This window comes from Giraffa tippelskirchi, chromosome 9 (assembly GCF_054371585.1).
Source record: "Giraffa tippelskirchi isolate mGirTip1 chromosome 9, T2T-mGirTip1v1.2.pri, whole genome shotgun sequence".
In the NCBI taxonomy this organism is placed as follows: domain Eukaryota; kingdom Metazoa; phylum Chordata; class Mammalia; order Artiodactyla; family Giraffidae; genus Giraffa; species Giraffa tippelskirchi.
The window spans coordinates 109,061,306-109,079,471 of record NC_137283.1 but is presented as its reverse complement, the minus strand read 5'-3'; the positions used below and the strand labels follow the sequence as shown (position 1 = coordinate 109,079,471).

At 39.4% G+C, this 18,166-nt stretch overlaps 1 protein-coding gene across 8 annotated transcripts in view; it reads right to left on the bottom strand.

The window, feature by feature from the left end:
- Window positions 1-17,961, bottom strand: part of SEC63 (SEC63 protein translocation regulator) — a 61,791-nt gene extending 43,830 nt beyond the window's left edge. For 4 of the 8 annotated variants that reach the window (XM_081526828.1, XM_081526829.1, XM_081526830.1 and 1 more), the window contains exons 1-2: window positions 17,658-17,961; window positions 1,582-1,681 (exon numbers count right to left, since the gene is read on the bottom strand). In XM_081526828.1, the coding sequence (XP_081382954.1) occupies window positions 1,582-1,681; window positions 17,658-17,781 (224 nt within the window). In that variant the 5' untranslated portion in view covers window positions 17,782-17,961. The remainder of the gene's footprint in view (window positions 1-1,581; window positions 1,682-17,657) is intronic. The other 4 variants (XM_081526832.1, XM_081526835.1, XM_081526834.1 and 1 more) reach the window with 1 other exon arrangement.
- Between the last annotated feature and the right edge of the window lie 205 nt (window positions 17,962-18,166).

The following is an 18,166-nucleotide window of genomic DNA, read 5'->3' as shown; positions in this document are numbered from 1 at the left end:
TCATTTTGGAAGCAACTTCCAGAAATTAAAGTAATACATAATGACTGCTTAATTTTGAAAGAATGCTTCAGGGTTAAGTAGCAAAAAAGTTTTGATGGTTCCTGACCTTATTCATATTTTTATCAGTATTATTTAATTCTTACTTTAACATCTAATAATCTGAAGTTCAATTTAAGTAAATCTCTTTTACTAATTACTGAAGAGAACATCACAAAGTTAGGGTTTTTTCCCTTGAAAAGTGAGGTTCAGATACCCACAATGTGTTGACCAAAGCCCAAAAGAGAAGAAACTGGAAAGCCAAATATATCTGCCTTGCTGCCTCATAAGTTTAATTTAAAAAGAGAAGCAATAGCAAGGAATACATAGCAAACATGAAACTACTCTGGTAAACACTAATTTTGCCTTTTAGTTTCACACCATTAAAGCTAAGATTTCCCTTCCTCTACAAAGGAACTAAACCAGGCAAAGTCAAATCTTGCAAAGAAAACTATTTAAGTCTCCTTAAGTAATACACATATGTTGAAAACTATCATCATTTAAACCAAGATTTAAAAATAACTGGTTCTACTTTTACTAATTTCCTCTGCCAGGTCTTGCCCTCCTATCTACTAGATAGATGTATGCAGGTAATTCAGAGGGTATAGTCCTTCAATAATGGCAGCTCTTTCACTTCCCCTCAGTTTCATGTTACCTCTAAACTGATGACTTAGGGTGAAGATCCAAAGCCTAGGTGCTAACCAACAAAGCCCTGAACAATCAAAGACATCTACTCTGATTAACATGCTAATGGCCTGCTTATGTAGATGGCCTTGCAAAAATAAAGGGTAACCAGGTCCTCACTCTACCACTTCCTGCTGCAAGAACTTAGTCAAGTTTCCTCATCTTCTTAGTCTGTTTCCCCATTCGAGAAAAAGCAAAAACATCCACCTAAAAGTTAATATAAAACTAATGAGTAACATATAAAATCCTGGTACAGCACCTGGCATACAGTATGCATCAACAAACTTCAATCACTATGAAATGCAAACTTGACTATGTCACCTCCATGCTTTTGATAATCTTTTAAAGATTCCTCCATAGTCTTTGAGACAAAATTCAAATCCTGACACAAGATACATAAGGTCTTCCTTCAAAATTTGACTTCTCTTTCTCCCCTCCTCTCTCTAGTCAGAAGTACCTTCTCTCGCTTTTGAAGTTCTAAACCACTCAGTTCAGACTGTTCTCAAATTTACTAATCACATCTTACTCCTACTAAGGTTACAATTTCTTTACAGACACAGATTTTATTCATCATTAGTCGTGTCCAACTCTGCTACCTTATGGACTGCAGCCCACCAGGCCTCTCTGCCCATGGGATTCCCCAGGCAAGAATACTGGAGTGAGGTACTATTTCCTACTCCAGGCAATTCCTAACCAGGGATTGAACCTGGATCCCTTGTGTCTCTTGCATTGGCAGGATTCCTTACCACAGTGCCACCTGGGAAGCCCATTCATCATCATACCCCTATTTCACATGATATCTAGCAAAGAGTAAATACAAAGCATGTTTTGTGTTGCTTTTAATTGAAACCAATTACTTACTTTACTGTAGGAATAATATTTGGCTGGGGTTTTAATAACCGTAAACGGTACCACATACATCTTCCATATACTTTTCTGATATTCTTTAATCGATTTTGCTCTGTCAAAAAAAAAAAAGAAAAAGAAGGGGATAAGTTAAACCATTTTCACAGTGAAGGCAAAATCAGAGTTAAAACCATACTAACCCTCATTATCATGCTAGTACTTTACTGGAACATGAAAGTACTCTCTGTGCTGTGCTGTGCTTAGTTGCTCAGTCATGTCCGACTCTTTGGACCCCATGGACTGCAGCCCGCCAGGCTCCTCTGTCCATGGGGATTCTCCAGGCAAGAATACTGAGTGGGTTGCCATGCCCTCCTCAAAGTACTCTCTACTTAACGTTTTAAGACAAATTCACAAGATAAGCTCAATTTTCTACCACCTAGAACAAGTGATCTATCTGGAAAATTGTATTCAACTACCAGGCAATCATTTTTCATGTGAGAGATAATAACTTCTAATTGAAAAACTTAAAACTTGACTTGAACCCAAAATATTTAGTTACATAGTAGTTTCTAAGAAAATTCTCTCCTCCTTTTCCCTCTGCTATAGAAGTAACAAAAAGTGCAAAATAGTTGAAACACGCACTTTATTAAGGAAACCAAGCAGAAATGTTACTCTTCAAACATAAAAATAATTGTTAAATGAGAAAAATCACACAAACTCATAAGAAATTGAAACATTTAAAAGTTGTAACAAAAGGCATTATTTTAGTCTCCAGGAAAAATCTGCAATTCAATTTTAAAAGGAATTAAACCAAAGACAACATACCATATACTGTTTTACTAAGCTCACCACAATCACTTGGTTTAAATAAGTCTCCCAAGTTTAAAAAAATTTTACATTAAGTTTTAAAATAAAAATCTACCTTTTCATGAAGATGGCATACAAAAAGCAAAGAAAGAAGCCCATGTCAAACCAAAGCCAAAGACGAAAGCTTGGAAGGCCAAGAAGGCAGTGCTAAAAGGCAACCACAGCCACAGAAAGAGAGAAGGTCACATTACCCACCTTCTGGGTGGCCCATGACACTCCAAAGGCAGCCCAGTTATCCTTGGAAGAGCAATAAGCTTAATCATTATGTCATCAACAAGTACCCCCTGAGCAGGGAGCTGGTCATGAAGACGACAGAAGACAGCAACACACTTGTGTTCATTATGGATATCAAAGACAAAGTATCACGTCTATGAAGAAGCTCTACAACATTGATATGGCCAAGGTCAACACCCTGATTAGGGCTGATGGAGGCAAGGTATATGTTCAACAGGCCCCTCACTATAATGCTTTGGATGTTGCCAACAAAATTGAGATCATTAGCTGTTTAATATCAAATAAAACACTTTTCATAATATTAAAACAAACTACAAGACTTCCCTAGTGGTCCAGTAGTTAAGACTGCACTTCCATTGCTGGGTGCGCAGGTTTGAACTCTGGTCAGGGACCTAAGATCCCCAAAGGCCACGTGGCATGGCAAGAAAAATAAAAAAACACCTACAAAACCAAAGTCCTTAAACGAGATACCAGATAAGCAAATAAAAGAACTCTGCATATAACAGAATGCTCCAAAGCTGTCATCTAAGAAGTCCACCTACCCTGTTACCACCATGCTTTGAGGAAAGAATCCCCATGAGAGCTATGTGGCAAGAGTATCAGAATCAGGTGAGATGAAGAGGGATTCAGGAAGGGGGAGGAGTAGCAGAAGGAAGAGTGGTAATATGCAACGAAACTTATCAAGTAAGTTAATATAGTAAGGACAACTGGAGTCAGTTTTTCATGTCAGGGAAGTGAGTTACATGTATGATTAGAAAACATGAAATGATCTCTGCAGTATTAAGACTAGAACTGAAGGTATCAGTATGAACCAACTAATATCTTTTAATATAGAAATACAGATGTAGACCTATACACATACACACATACATACATACATATTTCCTAACTTGATTAAGTGAGCCTAGGAACAATGATATCTCAGTAGCAGTGAACACACCTAGCACCCAGATCTTGACTTCCAAATAGCATTCTCCACTAACAGGAACCAGAGATCCAAGTATCTTCCCACAAAATATTACAAAGGGAAGAGAATGATTTTACAGTGGGGAAGTGATATGCTGAATAACTGCTCCCCCTGAAGATGTCTACCACATCCTAGTACCCAGAACCAGTGAATGTATTATCTCACATGGCAAATAGGACTTCACAGATGTGACTAAATTAAACATTTGAGATGGGAAGATTATTCTGTATTATTTGGATGATCCCAATATAATCACAGGGGTCCTAATAAGGAAGCAGGAGGGTCAAAGAGAAGATGATGTAACAATGGGAGCAGAGGTTGGAGTGACATCCTTTGAAGATGGAGGAAGGGGCCACAAGCCAAAGAATACAGGCTGTCTCCAAAAGATGGAAAAGATAAGGATTCTATTCTAAACCCTCCAGAAAGAACCTGCCCTGCCAACACCATGACAAGCCAAGCAAAACCTCCCTGGGAAGTCTGGCCTTCAGAACTATAAAAGAATAAATTTGTATCATTTTAAGCCACTGAGGTTGTGGTTTGTTACAGCAACAACAGGAAACTAATACAAAAAATCTGATGGGCACCATCTTAATCAGGTGATCAGTAAACATCACCAGCAATGAGACAAATGCAATTATATGCCATCTGACAGAACGCAAAGAGAAGAACACAGAATCAGTTTTGCAAAATTCTTCTCTAAGATATATAACCTAAGTCTAATCATGAGAAAACATCAGACAACAGAACTTTGGGTCCATTCTTCAAAATAATTGGCCTAAGATCTTAAGTCAAGGAAAAACTGAAGAACTGTTCCAGCCTGAAGGACATGAAAGAAACATATCAACTAAATGTGATGTGTGATTCTGAAACAAATCATCTGAAAAGGACATCATTGAGACAAGCAACAAAACTTGTATAGGTCTGAAAATGATATGGTAATAATGTTAATTTCCTGATTTTCACAGCTAAATTATGGACACTTGAAAACACCACTGGAGATTTTTAAATCTGTATTTCATTAAATTAAGCCTCCACAGTCTCCCATTTTAAGCATAAAACCAAGGAAACATGTTACAAGAACATGCTGAAGTCTCTTTAATAACCAGATGGCTTGATCTATTCAAAGGAATGATATTCTCCCAATGTTTCTGTCCAAGAGAAAGTACACATGGTTTTCAGCCCCCAAAGTCTTGCACAATGTGTACATGCACCTTGTCTTCTTATTCTCAATCCAAAATTCACATCCTAACCTTTTAGGAGAATATTTAATCAATAAGTAGTACGGGGTTTGGCTGACACAGTAACACAGTGGCATCCAGCACAACTAAATATTCATAGCACACATTCCAAAATTCTATATGACCTCAAGTCAAAGTAACTATCAAAAGTAAAATCTTTCCACAAGGAGGGTTGGCTTGGGAGTTTGAGACCAGCAGATGCAAACTATTATATACAGAATGGATAAACAGCAAGGTCCTATTGTAATAGCACAGGGCACTGTATTCGATATCCTGTAACCGTAATGGAAAAGAAAAAAAAAGTAAAGTCCTTCGAGACGGTTTCTTTTAAAGACACTTAGAATAAAAAGAAATTCATTTATAAGCTTCTAGTTTATAGAATTACTAGTTTCACGGCCAGGTAAACCTACCTAAGTAATATCATTAACTTATACTTTTTAAAGAAATTATTCACATTTATAGAAAAGGGAAATTACAAGCTCATAAAATAATTCCGTGATTTAGAAAACAGCAGAGTAACATATGATGATTGCTCTCAGCAATCATAAAGTCTGTATGTTCATGGGAATAGTCCAGGTTTGGGGATAGGTTATTATGATTGTGATTCATAAGCTATACAGTGCCTGCACTAAAACAGTCACATCCATCTGTCCTGCAGAATGATCTGCCAGTCTGTAGTATAGAGTAAACCCTTAGCACCTTACTCCTAGAATCTGAAGAGCTAAAAGAATGTAAGCCAGATGTGATCTTCAAATCTCTGTGCCTGCTTATTACAAAAGAATTTTAAAAAATCATGTACCTTCTTGCAGAGTTCTAATTTGGCATCTAAAATTTTCACTGTATGTTTGAAGAGGTGCCAAAGATGTCATTTCCAACATAAGCTGACATTTTAAAATAAAAGTTTCATCACTTTTAGATGTACCAATGAAATCTGAAAACCACAGCAATTTCATACCCACCATCATCCATTTACAGAAATTCATGAACAAACTCTTCATCCTACCTCCCCCACATAATTTTATCCTAATTGTAGTATATTTTTATCCTAGTAAGTCATTTCTTATACTACTGACAAATACTTCTTAAAATTGATGTTTTATTCCCTGTGACTATTTTCTCCAAATTTTTATATTGAAAATTTTCAAGCCTTCAGAAAAGTTGAAAGACTATTACAATGAACAATATCCTTCACCTAAATTCACCAACTATTAATATTTTGCAACTCTTGGCTTTATCTCTAGTTCCTTGTTTCCCTCTCCCTCCCCCATTTTTTTAGAGTAAACTGAAGACATCAAGACACTTCACCTCTAAATGCTTTGGCACACATGGCCAAAGAACATTAGGAAAGTTTAACACATCCAGAAGTTTTTTTTTACATGTTTAAATTTCTGACGCTACTTTTATCTGTATGTGTGTGCATGTCTATGTGTGTTATCAAGGCAACATAAATATTATAGATTGATAAATTACTAAAACAAGAGTAAAATATCTATTATGCTTTATAAGCAACTTGTAAATTCCCATGAGACTTCCCTGGTGGCTCAATGGCAAAGAACTCGCCTGCCAATGCAGAAGTCACAGGTTCTGTTCCCTGGGTCAAGAAAATACCCTGGAGAAGGAAATGGCAACCCACTCCAGTGTTCTTGCTTGGGAAATCCCATGGACAGAGGAGTCTGGCGGCCTACAGTTCATAGGATCCCAAAGAATCGGAAGTGACTTAGCAACTAATCAACAACAATATGTATGATTATATTTCAAAACAAAACAAAAACCTGAGGTTCAGAGAGGTTAAGTAACTTACCTGAAGTTACAGATGGTTACTAAAGGAACTGCAAATAACCACTAAAGAATACAGACAGGACTTATGCCCAGGTTTAAATTCATAGGCCTGTGCCCTTAATCATTTTCCTAATCAAACAACAGTTAGATTGCCTTGACAATTCTCAAAAGCAGTTAAAATATACTGTGTCCCTATTCTCATTAATTTAACCAGAACTGACTATATTTCCTAAGCAGAAAATGTCAAAAAATTTAAGAACAAGGAGTAACTAAAAACAACCGATGAGGTGATCCTCTAGTAAAAAGTCTGGTGAAACAGAAGCTTACAGACCAAAAAAAAAAAAAAAAAAAGTACTGCAAATAAAATAACTGCAAGCACTTCAGTATTAAAGAGTGTAGGACAAGGCAAGGTAGCACATAAATTGGAAGCAAGGGAGGATGGTAAACCAGTTCTTTGTTTGTTTGTTTTAGTTCAATCTGCTATGGAAGTGTCAAGATTCAAAAGAAAAACAAACATCCATCCTTCGTATCTGTAGGACACAAGCGTTTTTATAAGCCATTTGTCTCTAAACCAGAAGATAATACTAAGGAAAGAAGGGAGGTTGCAATTGCAGAAATGATTCAGTTACATTTCTTAAACTGAACTAGAGGTGCAAGATAGTGGAAAAATCTAAACTACAGCATGCGCCAAGTGGGTCTCTGAGAAGGATGCTATGTCTCCTTAGCATGCTCTCCTTAGCATGACCCAAGATCCTACCAAAGGGTGCTCTCTGCCCCACCATGTCATCAGCCAACAACACAGTTACCCTGTCAGCTGCTTTACTCTTCATCCAACCCTCTATTAGCGCTCCAATTTTCTTTTCACCTTTATCTAAAGTGATAATCCATAGCCCCAGTCAAAGGTTACTTCTAAGACAAACCAAGAGAAAAAGAAATAGAGAAACTCAAATACTGTTAAAGATATAACAGCTTTAAAAAAAAAAAAAAGCAACTTAAAACACAAGGATGTACATCCCACTGGAACCTTAAACACTACATACCCCAAAGTAAAAACAATTCACTGAGCTGAAAGGGCCTATAGACATAAGAGGTACTGAGAATGTCTTCCTCAAGATCACAGCCGATCTAGCCAGAGATTCTTTAAATAAGCTTTTAGACATTAATATAAATCCATATAGTAAATTCAGCATATACATAAGAGCAGAAGGAAGAAAACATTCATAATTCCAACACCCAGATAATAATCACTAATAACATTTTAATATGTTTCCTTTGTAGTCCTCTTTAGGAGAACACCTGGGAAGCAGGAAGAAAGGAAAGTTGGCAAGGTGGATGGTACATACTCAGGAAAGATTTCTCTGTGAACAAGGAAATTCCAGCAACTAATTTCTAGGGACAATATGCTTCCCTCAATTGAAGGGCTGTGGGGCTGCCTCAATCAAGACTCTCAAGGACCCTCAAAACCCTCTTTTCTGCAGTAAACATGACATCTACTACTATTCCCAGTGCAGATGATGCCCGAGTGAGAGTTCCTCAGACAGTAGAACAAATAGGACATACAAAAGCTAATTTAAGGAAAGCACTGTATAATGTGTCAATGTCCAAATGGAGAGACACAAACACATAAAGCTCAAGTTTTAATTTTTTTAATTTCTAAATATTTCCATGTTTAGAAACTCATAAACTATTTAATGACTACTAATACCTAAATGAATTAAGACAGCATAATATACCTACCATCCTATATAATTAGACATATAAACTGTTTCTAATTTTTTGGTATTATGGGCATATAGGGTGTTCTTTGAGACTCAATTTCCAAAGTGAGGGTGGGGAAAGTCTCCATACCTCCAATGAGCAATTCTTGGAACACCAGCTAGGTGTCCAAGAATTCAACTCAACTCTGACACTATCTACCCAGACTGTAGGGTTGAGGGTTCTGTCCCCCAAGACTGTACACCCAAGCTCCCCTACTTTAGATGCCAGTCATTAGCCCAGATAATAGACTGCGGGTTCCAACCACCTCTTCCTTTGGTTTAGTTTGCTAAAGCAGCTCACAGAACACAGAGAAACATTTTACTTACTGTATTACCAGTTTATTATAAAAGGATACAACTCAGGAACAGACAAATACAAGAGATGCATAGAGCAGGGTTTGGAGAAAGGGAGAGGAGCTTATACATAAATGTATATAAGAAGTACATATTTGGTCATTCAGATAACCAAAATATATTTCTTTTAAGTCACAATATCACAATATCCTTCTCTAGTCCTGTATTTAGAGCTATATCCTTAGAACACTGTCCTAGAGGTAGAATTACTAAATTTAAAGTTTTTAACATTTATATAGCTCTCTTCTAAAAAAAAGAAGTAGGACTATACATTCTTTTTCAGCAGTTTGTGTGAATAGCACCACCATTCTTCAGCAGCCAGTAATAAAGTCGATTTTTATTAATCTACACTCAAACTCCTGGAAGCAGACATTGTTTGCTTATACATAATCACCCCTCCCCTTTCTAGCTGCCAAGAATATAATTGGCACTATATAAATATTTGTAAAGACTGTACAGAATTCCTTTATTTAGAAAACATTACTAAATGTCCTTCATTAAGTACATATTGGTGAGTACCTACTATGTGCCCAGATCTTTCTGGACACTGAGGACACATCAAAAACCAATATAAAAGCCCCAGCTCTCACAGACCATACATTCCAGTTCCAGAGACAGCAGTAAAAAAATTAAATAAACTTTATAGTATATTGGAAGATGATAAGTGCTGTGAAGAGAAATAAAACAGAAAAAAGGGAAGAGCTTTTTTGCAGGCAGAGAGAAACTTAACAATTTTAAATAAGGTGCTCAAAGAAGGCAACACTGAGAAGATCGCGTTTGAGCAAGGCCATAATAGAGATAAGGAAGATCTCAACAGGCTATCTAGAGAAAAAGCATTCCAGGCACAGGAAGCAGTAACTATAAAGGTTCGAAAGAAGCATGCCTCACGTGCCCTAAGAACAGCAGAGCAGCTGGTCTCACTGGAATGGAAGGAGCAAGAGAGAAAGAAACAAGAAATGAAGTCCAAAAGTTCATGAAGGATTTCACAGACCACTCTATGACTTAAGCTTCTATTGAGATTGAGATGGGAGAGCCTTAAAGGGTTCTGAGTCCAAGAGTGACATGCGCCAGCTTCAGTTAAAATGTGCTACTATTTTGAGAATAGACTGCAAGGAGCAAGGGTGGAAACAAGGAGACCAGTTTGGAGGCTAACGATAATCCAGGCAATAAAACAGGATAGTGCTGGTAGCAAAGCAACTAGGTCACACTAGATGTAATTTGAAAGTAGAGCCAACAGGACACACTAACATCTGGAAGTGGCACATAAGACAAAGAGATAAGCCAAGAGAAACTCCAAGACTGCTGGCCAGAACAGTTGAAGAAACAGTTGTGATTAACTGAAATGGAAAAGACTATAGGTCAGGAAGGTTGGGAGAATGGACAGAAATCACATTGGTTTTTTGCATATTAAGATCTCGATTAGATATGCAAATAGAAATGTGGAGAGTTCAATAATTCTAGACTGGAAATGTAAGTCTGGGAAATATAATTTTTATGAGTCACATAGATGATACCTAAAGTCATGAGACTGGGTGAGATCACCAAAGGAAGAAGTACAGATGGAAAAAAAGTCAAGGTCTCAGCCTAGACGTATTCTAATACTGAGGTCCTCACTGGCAAACTATGCTCAATAAATCATCCCACGAAAAAACAGATACTACCCTCACATCTACAGCCAACTGATTCTTGAAAAGATTGTGTTCATTCAGTGAAAAATGAACAGTCTCTTCAATAATACTGCTTGGACAACTGGATTTCCACCCGTAGGAATATACTCAAAAGAACTGAAAATAAGAACTCACAGATCTGTATACAATGTTCACTGCAGCATTACTCACAACAAAGAACAGAAATAACCCACGTGTTCATCAATAGATTAGTGAATTAAAATGTGGATATATCCATACAACAGAATATTCAGCCATAAAAAGAATTACGTTCTGATATATGCTACAACATGGATGAATCTAGAAAAATTATGCTAAATGAAATAAGCCGAACATGAAAAGGCAAATACTGTATGATTCCACTTATACGAAATATCTAGAATAGGCAAATTTATAGAGTTTTGTTGGAGAAGGCAGTGGCAACCCACTCCAGTACTCTTGCCTGGAGAATCCCATGTATGGAGGAGCCTGGTAGGCTGCAGTCCATGGCGTCGCGAAGAGTCAGACACGACTGAGAGACTTCCCTTTCACTTTTCACTTTCATGCATTGGAGAAGGAAATGGCAACCCACTCCAGTGTTCTTGCCTGGAGAATCCCAGGGACAGAGTAGCCTGGTGGGCTGCTATCTATGGGGTCGCCCAGAGTTAGACACGACTGAAGCGACTGAGCAGCAGCAGCAGCAGCAGAGTTTTGTCTATATACATGGAGTTTACCAGGGGCTGAAGGAAAGGGACAATAAGAAGCTATTGCTCAACAGGCAGAGTTTATTTGGGGTGATGAAAAATTTTGAAAACAGTGGTGATGGTTGCACCGCATTGTGAACCTAATCAATGCTACTGAACTATACACTTAAAACAGTAAAACTACAAATTTTCTCTTCTGTTTTGTGACCCCATGGACTGTAGCCCGCCAGGTCTGTCCATGGGATTTCCCAGGCAAGAATACTGAAGTAGGTTGCCATTTCCTTCTCCAGGGATTCTTCCCAACCCAGGGATCCAAACACGCATCTTTTGCCCTGGCAGGAGGGTTCTTTACCACTGAGCCACCAGGGAAATCCCTCATCTTTTAACAGTCCAGTCAAAATCAACCTAACTCTAAAGAGACTTTTCTCACCTCTAGATAATGATGACCATAACCAATTAGATGCAAATACTTTATCCAGCTAACTTCCATAGCACTTGTTTTCATTTTTTTTACATTTTCTTTGTTGTGTTTTGGATATATTAATAATAATTTGCATTTGTCTAATTCTAATTCTCCCACCCCATCCAGGTTATAAACTTTAACAAAAGACTATATTTACACTGCATGCCTCTTTGTACTGTCGGCTGTTTTTATATAGGTAAACAGTGAGTGCTCAATCAATAACTACTAGATTTAACTAAACAGGCAAAAATCTACAGCAAAAAACATCTGGAATGCACATGAGAAAATTCCTTCATCCATACTGACACAAATGTAATTCCAAAATGTAAGAACACCTTATGTTACCAGACCCAGCTTTGGGTTCACCTGCCTACCACAGCAAAGCCAATTTACTGATGCTAGCTGTGGTGAAGGACACTACAGTGTTTACTGTGGATGCCAAGCAAGGAGTAGGGGCAGCTCATGCTCAAAAGACCCAAACTCCACAACCCAAACTTCAAGGGTTTTTAAAGGCAACATCTGGGGGCTTCAGGGTTGCAGGATACAAGACTTTCTTCTGATTGGCTGGTGGTGAGGTAGAGTGGTTTCAGGAATCTCAACCATCAACCTTTCAATGTCACTTCAGGGATGCAGGTCTTAGTTCCTAAAGAACAACTCCAAGAGATCCTTCAGACTGTTCTGTATATTCCTTGAGGATGAACCAGGACTCTTTTTACCCATGAACTACTGTCATTACTTTTCTTGTTTAACTACTTTTCCTTTGTTTCTGCATTCACTCACTTCCCTACTTAAGTAACTACCTATGCCTGCTCTATGGAACTCAAGGAAGGCCCAGGAGACTGAAGTCTTTTTCTACAAACAAGAAATGGGAAACATGAAGGGGCTTTTGTACCTGGGAGAGCCCTGCAGGGTCCTGTTTGGTTTTAATCCCCCATTCCTTTGATACTCTTCACTCTTGAAAAGAACAGGTGCAGGACAAGGAAGGGAATAGTTTGGGATAGAGGTTAATCATAAACTCAGCAGGGGAACTCGGGCTCTAGGGAGACTTAGTTTCACTTATTAAGAAAGTGAACAATAATGCCTTTCAAACAAATAATGTGATGGTGAGATGGTGTAAATATATGTATTACCAACAAAGTCTGGTAACAGGAAACTTTTTTTCAAAGAAGTCCAAGTACAATATGGATACATTTGTTGTTGTTGTTGCTTAGTTGCAAGTGGTGTCCATCTCTTTTGCAACCCCATGGACTGTAGCCCGCCAGGCTTCTATGTCCATCAGATTTTCCAGGCAAGAATACTGGAGTGGGTAACCATTTCCTTTTCCAGGGAATCTTCCCCATGCAGGGACTGAACCTGCATCTCCTGCATTGGCAGGCAGATTCTTTTACCACTGAGCCATCTGGGAAGCCTGGATATGTTTGTTTGAACTTTTTTATTTCTGAAGAAAAAGTATAATTAAGGGAATGAACATATGAAAGTTTTATTTGATATGAAAATAAACATATCTTTGTCCTTCAGGTTCTCCAAGATCAAGCAAGAATGCAAGATGGCCTTTAAATAAAAACAATTTATGTAATGCATTTACTAATCCAATGTTTGTCACCATATTTATAAAACCTAAATTTGTACTGCCAACTTCTCAGCTAGTTTCCTCTACTGTGTGGAACTTAAGTGCATCTATGCTCATGTCTGGTACCCTTTCTGTCGGGACAGAACACAGAGACAATTACTTGATTTTAAAATGAGTCAAACTTTTCATCTCTCTAATACCCCTTTCAAAAACTAAAATTTTAGACAGACTGTATGTTCTAAGTGGAATATGAACATTCATAAAATATACTCCCTTGCACACAGCGCTTTCCACTTCTCATTTTAATACTTATTATAATGTGTTATACTAATTACGGAGGGAGTACAAGGTAGTGGCTAGCAAGAGACGCTTTGGCATAAGATGAATTTGGGTCCAACAACCAATCTTCCACTTAGTAGCAATATGGCTTTAAGCAAGATGGTTACCTCTTCTATGGCTCAATTTTCTCACTAATAAAATTGGGATAACACTTGAATCTAACTCAAAGTGATACAGTGAGTGCATTCAGCACTTCCCATCCTTAAAGCCAGTAAACATTCAATGAACAGCTGCAGCGCCTGACACGAGGATTACAATCATCTGTCTCAGACTGGAAGGGGATGTGGGATATCCCCCGACAAGAAAAGGGACTACACCTAAAGACATCTCAAAGGAGACGCCCACACCAAAATATTTTAATTGTTTTTGGGTGACAGAATTACAAGCAATTTTTGTTCTGTTCCTTTGATCTTTTTTGCATTGAGTATATGTAACTTATTAAGAAAAAAGCTATGAGCCCTTAAAAACCTGATCTATCACCTAGAAGCAGCATCTAGAACAAAGTCTTATATGCTCTATGTGTGTGTTCAGTCACTCTAGTCGTGTCCGACGCTTTGCAACCCTACAGACTGTAGCCTGCCAGGCTCCTCTATCCATGAGATTTTCCTGGCAAGACTACTGGAGTAGGGTGCCATTTCCTCCTCTGGGGGATCTTCCCAACCCATGGATGGAACCCAGGTCTCCTGCAATGCAGGTGGATCCTTTACCACTGAGCGCCCATTATGCTCTATAAATAACTTGCAAAATGAACAAATTTCTACAGTGCAGTTAGTTTTAAAGCAAACATGTTTATATGCATTATTTCTTTGCTTCTCATTATCACTTCTTGGTAGGTAGGGCAGTTTATTATTACTACCCCTAGAAAATGAGGATGAGAGTCCAGAAACAACTAATCAGGGACTAGGCTGAAACTTAAACCCAAAATTCCTAACTTCAAATTTCGAGTTTTTCACTTTACTACTGAGTACTAAAAGCGAACTCTTACATCCCCAAGTCAGAGAGCTAAATCACTTGTACATATCTGAAAGGCAAAGAACAAAGAATAAACACATGCAACTTTGTAAAAAAAGTTTCATTAATCCTTTCAAACAACCTGAGTATAAGAGTACCAAATCAAATTGTTCTAGAAAGTCCAAGTAACCAGCAAAAACAGCAGGCCCTAACAGCCCCAATATGTGCCAGACACTGTTCTAAACACTTTACATATACCTATTTTATGAATTTAGTTCTATAGAACATAACTACTGTCTCTATTTCACAAATGAGTACACTAAAACAGAGAAGTTAAATCACTTGCCTAAGATAACACAGTAATTGGTAGACTCAGGTTTCAAAACTAGTTTTGAAAAGTAAGGAGTCAAAAAAAAAAAACAACACCCAAATTTCGGAAAAAGTAATGATATATTTTATCTCAATTCAAATGATCCATAATCCTTAACCTATGGAAAGAATAGAAGTCCCCTCAGGATTATTTGAATTTCTAATAATTACAGCAATAATTTTCTCTTGTCAAATATCAACCTATTAAAGTTACTTTAACAAAAATATTCTGCTTTCACCTACATTATTTTATAGCACTATTTTACTCTAAGTGCTTCTTAGCTTGGTAAAACCAAAACGCTAAGACATTAGAGGCTTTTTTGTTTTTATCAACGAGCCCATATCAAAAGAAATATGCCACCTCCCAAAATGACAATTCCAGCAAAAGACCACTACCTACCTTAGCAACTCAACCTAGCTACAATTCACAATCACAGAGGGACCTTGTAAAAAACCAATACACAGCACTCACTCCAGACCAATTAGATCAGAGTACCTGGTGATGGGTCCAAGTGTTTTTAGAGGTTCCCCCAAATGATTCTAACAAAGAGTCAGGGCTAAGAACCACTATTCTAAGGAAATTCAAACCTTCCATATTATTACTTCAAACAGAACTTTTTTCGTAATGGTCAGAAAAAGTATTTAGTCATCTTATTCAGCCAATTTGCAAACAACCAAGAAAGTAAGATAAACAGGACCCTTCAAGTACTAAAAGGGGTATTAATCGTAAGTGCACTTAGCCCAACAGATTAGACAAAAGTCAAGGCAAAATGGGGCTGTCCAGGTGGCTCAGCAGGAAAGAATCCATCTGCCAATGCAGGAGACACAGGTTCAATCCCTAGGTCAGGAAGATCCCCTGGAGAAGGAAATGGCAACTCGTTCCAGTATTCTTGCCTGCGAAATCCCATGGACAGAGGAGGCTGGCAGGCTACAGTCTATGGGGGTCGCAAAAGAATCAGAGGCAACTTAGGGACTAAACAACAACAGAAAAGGGATTCCAGTGACAATGTTAACAGAGTAACTTCAATTAACATCTCAAATATGCCAATGCAAAGACCAAGCTACTTCTATTTTTCAAATCCAAGATTTTCTTGATGGACTCAAGGGCCCAACATTTCCAAAAGAGCCACACTGAAACAACCGTCAACCTGAAAACTGAAAGCCCCCAAAAGTGTTATCTTTTAAAAAAAACTAAACAAAGATTAAACTCAACTTTAAGGTTGTATAACTGCTGGCAAAGAAAATCTTTTTATACTTTCACATAGAAGATATCACTGAAAAGTCAAGATTGCTGTAAGAACTCTGAAATTCAGAATCATCATATGCCTACATATGTTTGCAGGAAAATAATTTGGTGACTTGTACTGATAGGAGGCTCTTTATAATCTTTATTCATCTCACTTAAAAAGTAGTCATATTCTGCTGTTGAAATAATCTGCTTGATTATTAGTGCTGTTGGAATAATTTGCTTGATTATTAGTGATGTTTTATACCCTTAATGGCTTGTTAGGGCAGGTACTATCTTTCTAAAATCTGAAAAATTCTGTGGTATATCTGTCCTCAAGCGTTTTGAATGAAGGGTGTGGGTCTGTAGCAGTAATTTTGAATAATACAATATGATATCTTAATATTTGAGCTTATCCAATTTTCCTGTGAAACAGTAAGCAGCCAAAAAAAAAGCACTGAATCAGTCTTAAAGCATAATAAGATCTGGGTTGATTCAATGCTTCACTGGGTAACAATGTCCCCAAAGTACAGTATATCACCTGGACAAGGTAGACCCCCAACACACCCAACTGAGAGAGTCTATTTACTCAAGTTACCAGAGCTCTTGAGAAACAGAAAACCTTCCCTAAATGTTCATATTCAAAATCTACCTGTTACTGTTAACGCACCATGAACAATCTCCATAAACAACCTATTAAGGCCTTGCAGTTCTATCAGTCTTAAGAATATCACCTGCCATATGTCCTAACAAGAGGGCAACAAATGGAATACAAACATTACCCAAACATAAAATGCCTTGACAAGAATCTATTTAATTCTATGTTCTAAACCGATGTCGTTCAAAGTGAAAAAATTTAGAACTGAAAGCAAATGGACCAACCACCTCACAACCGAATACCTACCTACAAGACTTAATCCTTCCTTCATACTTGCGCTTTTTCCGCCATAAACAGGAAACTCCAAAGGGAAGGAAATAGAGAAATGCCTAATTCTTTCTAAGGAGAATAACATCATTGCTTCCAACCCCAACGGTGTGAGTGAACAAATTAAAAGGCAACGAGGGAAAGGCATGGGGAGGTGGGGGGCGGTTGGGGAGCTCAGCTGGAGTCCTGTACATGCCACCCAACTCAGCTGGTGCCCTCAACATCTGTAACGACAGCTGCAACAGGGAAACGGGGGTGTGGGGGAAACAGGACCCCGGCTTGGGGGCTCAGAGTGGAGACTGCACGCTTGTCTTTTTCCTTTGCCAACTCTTCTCTCACCTTCCAATTCCCATCCTCGCGATCCCAGCCTGCTCCCTCCATAAAGAAAAATACCAATAAAACCCAAGGCAAAGAAGACAAAGGGGCAGGACGCGGCTGCAAGGAGCGTCCAGAACAACAGGGGAGAGGGTGCATAGCGAAACTCCTGAGGAGGACAATGAGGGGGGTGGGAGGAGCCCAGAGAGACACCCAGGGAAACACCACCAAGCCCGGGCCCCGCGGGCGGCGGACGCCTGGACGCGAGGCCCGGCCGCGCGGGCGGTATCACCCCGTGCGCGGCGGGCTGGGCTGGGTCGGAGCGATGCGGCCCGGAGGGGCCGGCGGGGCCTGCGCGGGTCCACGGACAGCTGCCGGCGGGACTCACCGGCATTCTGATCTCGGGGCCAGAGGTAGTATGTGGCCGGGATCACGATGAGCCCCACGAAGGAGGTGAGGAAGTAGAAAAAGGTGTTCCCGCTGTCATCGTACTGGAACTGCTGCCCCGCCATGGCACCCCCTCCTCCGCCTCCCTCTTCTCACCGCCGCCGCCACGACCCCGCTCTGCAATCCAGCTCCCAGCTCCCCGGCCCCGTGTGGCGTAGCTCCTACGCCGCCGCCGCCGCCGCCTCTCCTCCCCGCCCCAACGCTACTCTCAGGGACACGCCGCCGCCGCTGCCGCTGCCGTCTCCAGCTCTCGCGAGAAGAGAGAGCTCCCGCCCCGCTCGGTTTTTCCCTCCCCCCGCCCCTCGCTTCTCCCCAGCTAGCTCGCTGAAGGAGACGTGGCGCGCGCAGCCGAAGATCTCTGCGAGGTCCCGCCCTTAGCCCTGCCCGCTTAGCCTCAGCTCCGCCCCTCGAGCTCTGGTAGACCCTCCCTTAAGGCCCCGCGTCTAGCCC